The 11,304-nt window shown below is 41.2% G+C and overlaps 1 protein-coding gene across 1 annotated transcript in view; it reads left to right on the forward strand.

The window, feature by feature from the left end:
- The window catches only part of LOC145392500 (adhesion molecule nephrin-like), a 220,444-nt gene extending 210,068 nt beyond the window's left edge, over positions 1-10,376 (forward strand). Inside the window, exons 9-15 of the mRNA XM_080266891.1 lie at positions 1,313-1,464; positions 2,702-2,843; positions 3,829-3,989; positions 4,442-4,580; positions 6,936-7,256; positions 9,675-9,784; positions 10,224-10,376. Coding sequence (XP_080123017.1) covers positions 1,313-1,464; positions 2,702-2,843; positions 3,829-3,989; positions 4,442-4,580; positions 6,936-7,256; positions 9,675-9,784; positions 10,224-10,376 — 1,178 coding nt within the window. The remainder of the gene's footprint in view (positions 1-1,312; positions 1,465-2,701; positions 2,844-3,828; positions 3,990-4,441; positions 4,581-6,935; positions 7,257-9,674; positions 9,785-10,223) is intronic.
- Positions 10,377-11,304: the final 928 nt, after the last annotated feature.

Consider the following 11,304-nt stretch of genomic DNA (forward strand, 5'->3'; position numbering starts at 1 on the left):
AAAGCTGAAGTTGTTGGTACAGCTAGAATAAGACTTGCATTTAATTTTAACGTACATTTTTTTTGCTCCTACCAAAGGGGTTTATGTAACTTAGGGGAAAGGGTCTTATAGTGAAGAGGTTGTTGATGGTTGTATCAAACCCCTTCAGCTCAAAAAGTTTAATAAGCATCGTAATATGGTCTAATAATAGCCAGCAAATAATGACATCCTGCAGCTTTAAAAGTGCATAAAAATCTGTGTTGGCATTTTATTACCAGGAGTCACAGGGGGAACTAAACCAGACAATTATTTTTGCGATCCAAGAATAATCTGGCATGTGAATCAATTGGTGGGATGCAGTTAGGCAGGACTAATGTGCTAATGAAAGGATTCCAGGATATCATTGAACGATATTGAATACTATCCATACACGCCTCTGTATATACGAGTGTGTGTCTGTCTGTCCTTTCAGCCTTTGATCTGTCTGTACATTTGTGTCCATGTATGTGTACGGTATTTAATTATATATCTATGTATTCTTCCATCGATTTATTGGTTCATTATATTCATATATCCAGCTCTACCTGTCTGGTCTGCCTCTCTGGCTGATAATCTACCTCTGTCCTGGCATCCACTCATCCGTCCATCATTATTTACCTATGTAACATTCTCTCTCTCTCTCTCTCTCTCTCTCTCTCTCTCTCTCTCTCTCTCATATATATATATATATATATATACATGTTATGTACTGTATGTTATAATGTATTTGTAGGCCACCATTAGTGAGACAATAGGCCACTTCTCTCCCTTGTTGGCAGTGGGCATTGATCGATCGCGGAACCACATTACTCCCATTCCCTCACTGTAACACCCGAGCCACTAGTCATTAACATGCATATTCTAACCACCCATCCATCCACCTGTCCCACCATCCATCATTATTACCTGTTTCTTGTGTCCCATAACAGACTCGCCGGTGTGTTGCCACTTCAGGTGTCTGGCCACCCATTTTTCTGTCCATCCATCCATCTACGTGTCTGTATATTTTTCTGTTTACATAATTTAGTTTTTTATATTTCTCTTTTTGTAGGCTATTTATTTTACCTTTGTCTAATTTATCTAATATCTTCCTTATATGTATCAGCCTTTTTGTTGTACATCTATGTCTGTCCGTTTAACTGTCTGTCTGTCAATTATGTATATTTGTCAATCAGTATTTTTGTCTATCCATCCATCTGTCTATCTGTCTGGCTGTCTATTTATCTGTTTGCCTATCCACCCTTCTACCTTTATCTCTCCATCCCTCTATCTCTGTCAATCTCTCTCTCCCCAGACGCACCCATATGTCGCGACCCCCAGGTGAGCTATCGCGGTGTAGCCAGACTGGAACAGGTAAACATCCCCTGCTACCTGGATGCCCACCCCAAGCCCTCCTCTTACACCTGGACCTTCAACAACAGTGGCGAGAGTGTTCAGATTCCACAGGTGAGGTGGATTTACATTTTCTTGAGAGGATTACTTTTTTTGAATTACCAGTACCGTACGTTTTTGAGGGGATTACATTTTGCATTTATGTTTTTGAGGGATTACTTTTTGGATTTGTTTTTGAGGGATTACTTTACTTGTTTTTGAGGGAATTACTTTTTGGATTTACATTCTTGAGGGGGTTACTTTTTGGATTTTTTGAGGGGATTACTTTTTGGATTTACATTTTTGAGATTACTTTTTTTATTTTTGAGTTGATTCCACAGGTGACACGGATATATTTTTAGAGGATATCCTTTTGAATTTACGTTTTTGAGGGAATTACTATTTTTGACTTGCATTTTTCAGGGATTACGTTTGGGTTTACATATTTGAGGGGGATTACATTTTTGAATATACATTTTCAGGAGAATTGCATTTTGGGTTTACATTTTCAGGGGATTGCGTTTTGTATGTGCATTTTCGAGGGGGATTACTTTGTGTTTGGATGGGTGGGTGTGTGATGTAATGGACTATACACCTTTTATCCCCTATCTAAATGGCCCTTGGCTTCGTGTTTTAAGTTGCATGGTTACTGTATACATGTCCTTCGTGTGCATCTAGTTATTAAATGTCTCGTGTGTGTGTGTGTGTGTGTGTGTGTGTGTGTGTGTTGGACTAGTTGGGTGGCCAAGTGAAGGTGACTCAGAACACGTATCCAAGCAGTTTGTTTTTCCTGTAACAAGATACAGTCAGTGTATACGCCAAGACAGCCTTCCTCTTTGTCTTTTTCTCCTCCTCCTCCTCTTTCTCCACAACTTTCCCCTTCTCATCTTTTTTCCTCGTTTTTTTTTTTCATGATACTTTTCCTTTTACCTTTTTTCTTCGTTTTTTCTCCCTTGACCCAAAATCTTTCCCACTTGCTCCTCCCCCTCTTCTTCATCGCAGATAATATATCCCTGTCCACCTCTTAAAGAGCACATCCAATCTGGAGATGCGTGGACGAGAGAGAGAGAGAGAGAAAAATTTTTGTACACAGGTCTGCGTATGTATTTGTATGTAATGATGGATGAATGTGTATGTATGTATATAATGGATGGACAGATATGTATGTATGCATGTATGTATTGGTCTAAATGATTATTATTTATATATTAATGTCTAAATGTTTATTATGTATGTACTGATGTGTGAATGTTTGTATGTGTGTTTATGCATGAATAGTCCACCTAACACTTCTCTCTCTCCCCCCCATCAGGAGCACATTCAGTCGGGGGACTCTTGGACCACAGTAAGCTACACACCCAACACGGAACTGGACTATGGCACGCTGCTCTGCTGGGGCATCAATGCTGTGGGCAGGCAGAGGCGGCCATGTGTCTTCCACGTATTCCCTGCAGGTTGGTGTGTGGGGGTAAGGGGTGGGAAGGTGGGGCTCTTCTTTTAAAACATGTTATTGTGGTGTGTGGGGATAGGAGTTGTGGTTGGGTCGTTTTTAAGGCATATTATTATACTGTACTTTTGGTCCATGGCATTGTTAAAGCATATTGTCGATGTCATGGTTGTTGTTTTGGATGACCTGTGCATCTATATTCACAACCCATAACAATTGTAGTTTTAGTACTTTTTAATCTAATGTGTACCAGCATACTGTATGTAATCACCAGCATTCAGTACCTGTCAGGTGCTGGAGGTGGATGCCGTCGTGGGGTAGTACTGATGCATGTGGTCGGATCCACTCATTTCCTATTACCCGAAAGGAGGCTGACGGACAGTGTAAAAGATAATTTCAGACTGTAGTCTGCTGGTTTAACAGTCAGATGAGCCAAGAACAACATTGACAATAATAACAGCTACCTGCCAGCTTCCATCAAACTCTTGCTGACAAGCAGTAGTTTATTTCAACTAGGCTGCTACTTTTCGTCCTTTTGCAGCTTATTTCCTGTAACTCGGCGGCAGAATAAAACAACACTACGACTTAATATCAGCACTTCTCTATGACTAGTACCATACTGTAATGTTAATCTCCTGTTGCAGCTCAGCATTCAAGATGGACAGATGACAGTTTTATGCCAAGTCAACTGAACAGAGTATAGGAACTTCTTAATTACCAACCATCCATTTCTTCATCAGTTTTGTGACTAGTATCATATTCTAATGTTAATCCCCTGTTGCAGCTCAATATTCAAGATAGAGAGACGGCAATTTTACACCAAGTCAAAATGAACAGAGTATAGTAACTTCTTAAACACCAACTCTAAATTTCTTCCTGTTAATCTCCTGTTGCAGGTCAGTATTCAGGATGGAGAGATGGCAGTTTCACACCAAGTCAAAGTGAACAGAGTATAGAAACTTCCTTAACACCAGCATTTCTTCCCCACACAGGGCGTCCAGACCCGGCCCACAACTGCACCTCGTACAACCTGTCTGTGGGAGTAGTGAATGTGCGGTGTGTGGCTGGCTTCGACGGCGGCCTTCCCCAGACCTTCACACTACAGCTGCAGGACCCTCACACTCGCGACATACTAGCCAACACCACTAGCCCGGTAGTCATCAGTGTTCATACTATACTCTGTTTTTTTTTATTGAGGCAAAGTTGCGCTTGACAGGTTTGATGATGACTGGCTGAATGCAACATGTCCAAAAAATACTTACTAACCCAAATTTCCCCCTGAGATATTTGTTGTCAGTTAATAATGCTAGATTATGAAGTAATGTTGCATTCATCCAATAATCACCAATCTGTCAAGTGCATCTTTGCCTCGATAAAAAAAAACTGAGTATAGCTAATATCAATAGTCTGGTATGGTTAGAGGTTCTGTCTCTCTCTCTCTCTCCAATATACATCCGTCTGTCCCATTTTATGTCTGTCACTGTATCTAGTTATCCAATGTCTGTACAGTATTTATCCTATTAGTGTATCTATCCATCTCACTCGTTTACATCCGTCCATCTCATTAATCTATCAACGTAATTTATCTGTCTTTCTATCTACCAGGTACCTCGCTTCTCAGTGGCGGGGCTCCCTTCCGGTGTAACTCTGCAGGGGAAGGTGTACTCTGTTAATGCTAAAGGACGCACGCACTCTGCCCCCTTCACCGTATATACGCCCAAGGACCATGCTGAACGGCGCACAGGTGAGATCTGGCATTGGGTGGAGAGGTAGTTTGGTGATTGTGATGGTAATGATGATGATGATTAAGATTACTGCTTTTTAATAACTGGGTTTCTCCCGACCTTTTATCATCATTGCAAATACTGGTTAGGCTTATAAAATGTATGTTTATGTTTAGTAACTGATTTGCGTATGGTACTAATCAATTGATTTACGTGATTTCTTGTGGGATGGTAGGTAGGTAGGCAGCTGGGTGGGTAGGTAGGTAGGTAGATAGATACAGATAGATTGATATTGATATAATGGTAGAGGGTTTGGTAGACAGACAGACAGACACTGATATACTGGCAGATGGGTAGGTAGACAGAAAGGTAGGTAGGCAGACTGACAGATACAATAGATGGGTGGATGGATGGATTGATGGATAAACATTTATGGATGAACGTCATCATGTGGAATAAACTGGAAGAGATCTAGTATGATAAGAAAAATATGAAACATCCCAAGTCTTTCCATTTGAACTTTGCTTCGTGATAGATAAATAATAAGTTGATAGATTGATGGATGGTTGGATAGATGGATAGACTAAAGATAGATAGCTAGGTGGGTAAGCAGTAGGATACACAGGTAGGAAGTAGATATAGATAGATGGAAAAGAATCTCACCATATTGGACAAGTTGGGAGAGATTCAGCCTAATAAAAAATCCGATATAAACCAAGGCTTTCAATATTGGAGGTAGAGTGATAGATGGAGGGGTAGAGAGACAGACAGATAGAGGGTTAACTAAAGATAGATATATACAGCCCACAGACATGTAGATAGATAAATACAGATTGAGATGCTTAGGTACATAGATATACATATACATCGATAAATAGATGGTGATAGATAGATACTGGGTAGATATTGATAGCTGCTGTAAGCTCTCGCCAGGTTTGAAGAGATCCATGCAGATAAAAATGTGGTATGAAACCACTACTTTCCCTGTGTGTGTGTGTGTATAATATATATATATATATATATATATATACATACTTACATACACAGTATATGAGTTTTTCCCATATAAATCGGATTGTCCCAGATAAACTCGAAAAAACCCGGTGCGACACATCACTGCCTATCTGTTGATCAGTATTTTTTATCTGTCTCCACCTATTTATCTATCTATCCATCCGTATTTGTCATTTCTTGAACCATTACTTATTTGTCTTCGCATTTTTTCTTATATTATTCATGTTTTTTTCTTTCCCTTTTTTCCCCTCTTTTAAATGCAATAACATAGCCTCCATTGTGCTGAGTATTCGGCGTAAAAGCCTGTAGATCGACAGAGTTATTAGATTTTGTGGTCAGCCAGCCACTCCAAACTAAAAACTATCTTTCCCCTCTCCCTTACCTGACCCTCATCTCTGCCTCTTAGTCTCATCATACTCCCTCACCCCTAATCCTCCTTACCCCCTCACTTTTAACCCTTCGTACCTCCTCGCCCCTAACCCTCCTTACCCTCTCACCCCTAACACTCATTACCCCCTCACCCTCACGTCTTCTCACCTCTCAACCCCACCTCTCCCTCTCAACCCTAACCCCTTTCCCACCACATCCCCCATCCTTCAACCTGAACCCCTTACCATCTCGCTCCTTACCCCTCGTATATCTCCCTTACCCCTCGTATATCTCCCTTACCCCTCGTATATCTCCCTTACCCCTCCCTTCTCTCCTTGACCCTTACCCTCTCCCCTCCCCCCTTACCCTCTTCCTTCCCCCCTTACCTTCTCCCCTTACCCGTACCACCTCCCCTCACTCCTACCACCTCCCCTCACTCCTACCACCCATTCTCCTCACCCCTACCACCCCTTCTCCTCACCCCTACCCCCCCTTCTCCTCACCCCTACCCCCCCTTCTCCTCACCCCTACCCCACCCCTCACCCTCTGAACCCCTACCCCACCCCTCACCCTCTGAACCCCTCCCCTCACCCTCTGAACCCTTTCTCTCATCCTTATTCATCCTTTCACTATACCCCTCTCCTTCATTTCTCCTCTTTGCATTGCCATATATTGGCTCTTATCACCTACCAATCCTTGTCTTATACTTCACCCTTCCTTCTTCATCCCTTTATTACCTTTGTCACTTACCTATCCATGCCCTATACCCTTACCATTTCTTATCATTATTGCCCTGCATTGGCTCTGTTGCATGTTTATCCTTATTCTTTACTGCTACATTTCCTTTCTTATCCCTTTATTTGCTTTGTCGCATGTTTATCCGTGTTCCTTACCCCTACTCTTTTATTATTCCTGTATCACTTATACTCATCCATTGTCATTGCTTTATTGCCTGTGCCACCTGTCCATCCTTGCCTTATCATTTCCCACAGCCGCCGTCAAGCCCTCCCCCACAGAGAGCGTGCCTCCCCCACCCAACACCCTCCGCCCAGTACTTGCCGTGGTGATGGGCATCGCAGGTGGTCTCCTACTAGTTCTCACCCTCATCTGCATCCTTGTCAAGCTAAGGAGGGGACGTGGGGGAAGAAGGGGCAGGGAGGGGGGGTGCCAGACCACCCCGCCCCCTTCGTCGGCCCCCTCCCATGTCTCCCCATCCAAGCTGCCGCCCCCCACCACCCTCCATGATTCACTCCCACCCACCCCCGACTCCCCCATAGATTGTGACAGGAACCCAGATCTCATTCCTCAGGCGGGTGAGTTATTATAGTCTCTGTGTTCATTTGAGGGAACTGGGCCACTCCCACAACTTTAATTTGTGGTTGCATAAAATTCAATGAGCCTTAAGTTCTAAGGGAGGAATTAGTCTCCTTGGTTACTAGTCAAATCAACCCTTCAGTCTGACTGAACTTGTCTATCAACAAAACTGAAAGGAATTAAATATCTCTGTTAGTTTTGAGTAAACGCTTTGCATTGTTTGTTACTTTTACTTTAAGCAGTGGATTCTCAGTATATAATTAGTCCATTCCCTGAGCCCGGCAAACAAGTGGGGTTACAGGTCCGTCCAGGTTCGTAAAGGAAGTAAGGGGGAGAGTATGGCCTAAGGTAGTAAAGTGGACGGTGCAATGAAGGTGTTAATATGGGCAAATTGAAATGGCCATGGTTTGTATGTATGTACTGACCTCACTGCATCTGGTAACATATTCTTTATTATGTCCTTGTAACCGGTATCTCCCCATGATTTTCTGTAGCATTGTGTGGATTGGTAGGTATGTGAGGTGAAGCTGAGAATTATGGAGATTTAAGTGACTGGATCTGTGGCTTGCTTCATGGGTCATTGTGCTGTTAATTCTCCTACATTGACATTTTTTGACCCTGATACTGATTCCATCCCAGGCTGTGTGTTAGTGGGATTCAAAAAGGTAATGCAGGATAGAAAAAGTATGTCCTCTTTATATTTCACTCTCTATCTATCTATCTATCTATAGCCCGACGCCCTAATCCCGCAAAGGGTGGCCGCAGACAAAACGCCTCTCACTAGTTGTAAATTAACATTGGTGATTACAGTAGTAGTGGCTGTGGTATTGGTAGTGATGATGCTGTGATGGCGATTGTGGTTGTGGATGTGGTAGTGATGATGGCGATGGTCATGGTTAAGGATGTGGTGATGGTGCTTATGATTGTGATAATGATGATAATGATGGTGATAGTTGTAATGATGGTGGGGATGAGTCAGTGGTTACGGTGATGGTAACGATGGTAATGGTAATGGTCATGTTGATAATAGTGATGGCACTGATGGTCAAGAATGTGGTAGTGTTGAGGTGGTGATGGTAGTGGTAGTAGCGATAATAATACTTGTTGTGGTTATGGATGTGGTAGTATTGATGGTAGTTGGTGGTCATGGTTATGGTGGAGGAGATGGTATTGGTGACATGCTTCTATCCATCCTCTTTAGTCAGTAAGTGTATATTGAGTAAATAATATTGAAACTGTCAAGGGAGGAGGGAGGTCAAGGGGAGATCAAGAAAAAACAACAATGAGAAGGGGAGGAGGAAAGCAATGAATAGAAGAGGGAGAAGGAAAGGAGAGGAAATGGAGTGGTGAAGGAGAGAAGAAAAGGGATTGAAGATGGGAGAGAAGAAAAATGAGGACTGGAGTGATGAAGAAAGGGGGGAGAGGAAGAAAGTAACGAGTGGAGAAGGAAGAAGGAAAGAGGAGGAGGAAATGGAGTTAAGGAGAGAAAAAAGAGTGGAGGAAGAGGGAAAGTAGAGAAGAAATTGGAACAGAGGAGGACAGAAAGAAGAAGAAAAGCTGAAGTGAGAGGCAAAAGGAAGATGGGAGGAAGAGAAGGGATAAGGAAAGGGAAGGGGAGGAAGAGAAAAAGCAACAGAGGACAAGAGGAGAAGAAACTAAGGAGAGGAGGAGGAAGACGAAAGAAAAGTAGGGAAGGAGGAATGAGGGAAGTGGGAAGTTATATGTTGTTGTTGACATGGGAAGTGACTATTGTTGTGGTGGTTGTTGATGGGAAGTAACTTGTTAGGGTTCACTGACAGTGAAGGTAAGTGTTTGAGTGAATGCTTCATTGTCCACTTTGTCACCGTCAGCCAGCCACTTACACTGGTTAATTCTTACCACTGCCAGAAATTGTTAATGGAAGATATGATACTAAATTGTATTACTGGAGGATTTAACTAGATTGTATTATAATCTTAGAAAATGTCATTACTGTTGTAGGTTTTATTTCTTGTTGATATTACAAAATTATTATACTGCAGTATTAGATAACATTACTTAATCTTACTAGATTGCAGTACCAGATGTTATTGGAAGATTATATTGCACGGCTGGTAGAAGATGGTGGCTGAAAGAGTGGTGCAGTGGGTAATATGAAATATTGTTGTCAGTGTTACTTAGGGGAAAAAAAAAAAACATATATAATGTCTTTTTGTCAGTTTCTTTTATACTGAAAAACTGTGTATGCAACATTTTAATGTTTGTCAGATCTTCTTGAGATCCTTTTACAGTATACTGCAGAAAGTTCTCATACTTTGATTTTTTTACGTTAAAATTCAAAGTACACCTGCATAATGCCAACGCCAATATCAAGGAAAATGAAGATTATCTTGAGGTTACATTGAAAAGTATACATATATGCTGATTTTATTTATCAGAGTGCAAGATAATACCCGGAACAGGCGTAACGACCATCAGCACCACCACGCTACCCCACACTTATGCCACCCTACCCCGCACCCACCTCTGTACACACACCGCCCATCAGGTAAGCTTAGATGGGTTTATACTCTCTCTTAACGATTTATTTCTGTGTATGGCCCGTTAATACAGTATTCTCATGTCTGTATGTTATTTATATTCTCGTGTATGTGTTCAAGGGGCTATGTAGGTATGAAAAGGCTGTATCGACCATTAAAGAAATACTAGTGTAATGTTCACAATAAATCGTTAAAAAAGATGCGTTGGGGAGCCTCTTTAGTTAGTGAAGATACAGAACCATGGCACACTAGCGTTCTTTAGAAATGAAATGTTTGGGTCACTCGAAACTTGTAACTGCAACAAAACATAAGTTTCAACATTACTGGTATCAAATTTAATTGAACAGCCATTAATAGAAGTCATGTTTCCCTATCCTGCTTTTGTTTCTGTGAACTTTGACATTCGTACAGATTAACATTTTTCGGTTCGTTTCATTTTACTATCAGCAACAAAATCAGAAAAATTCTTGTTGCCTCTCTACTTTTGTTTTGATGGACTTTGATAATCAGTCTCTTGCATCTGAGGCAAACGACACTGTTAACTCAAATCTTTGGTCAGATAAGTCATCAGTGTCAGTTGCTGCAGATTCACTGGATTGATTTATAATGTGCGTGGGGCGAAGTTTAGAAGAGGTGACAAGACTTTTGCTGACTGTTGCTGCCGATGGTACCTGTGAGTATTGGTACTACTTTGTTACCTTTACACATTTAGAATTGTCACAAATAGAAATTTTAGTGGAACCTCTCCAGAATTGAAATGAAGGCACTTTCATGTATCACTGTGCTCTTATGAAGTATAAAATATTGTTACAACAGTTTGTTTTTATGTACTGTAGTTTATATATTGTGCCATTCATTTAAAGTAACTCTTGATAAACTGGTAAGTCTTCAAAAGCCTCTTCTTGAGTTTAATGTTTGTTCCCTCTGATCATGGGCATGTGCAGTTGTTGACACTGTAAATATAACAAGGCTGGTTCACCTTTAATCGTAGTTAATATCAGAGTATGTAATTTTCTTTGCAATTCCTGTAATATGTGTCAGCTTGTGAGTTTGTGGGAACCTTAGTTGTGCATCTTCTTAAAACCTGCCCCACTACCACATCTTAACATAAGTGTATCCTAAGAACCCTTTAGATGTCTTTGTTAATATTTACTGTTGTGTGCCTGAGAAAATGCATGTCGCTTGAATGCATTTGTTCTATTATTGTCTTTAAAACTGATTGTCTGTGGTGATCATCAACTGATTTAACAACCAAAACAAATATCCACCAGAAGCTGATGGCAGTGAAAGACTTGGAATGACCTAATTTGGTAGTATTTAGACAAAATCAAGTATCCACATCCAAGACCAAACAAGGATGTTAGATTTTACCATTAGTTCACAATAAGCAGTTAGTGATGGTGCTGTATTTGCTTACTCATAGAAAGCTGGCAAGGAAGATCAATAAGTATAATTTGGTTTGTGGAGGGTAGTGTTTCATGGGATGAGTTGTAATACACTAAGTACCAAAGTTGGGCACTAGAAGCGA

Source organism: Coenobita brevimanus, chromosome 22 (genome assembly GCF_032717465.1).
Source record: "Coenobita brevimanus isolate Jiangsu-jjx chromosome 22, ASM3271746v2, whole genome shotgun sequence".
NCBI lineage: Eukaryota > Metazoa > Arthropoda > Malacostraca > Decapoda > Coenobitidae > Coenobita > Coenobita brevimanus.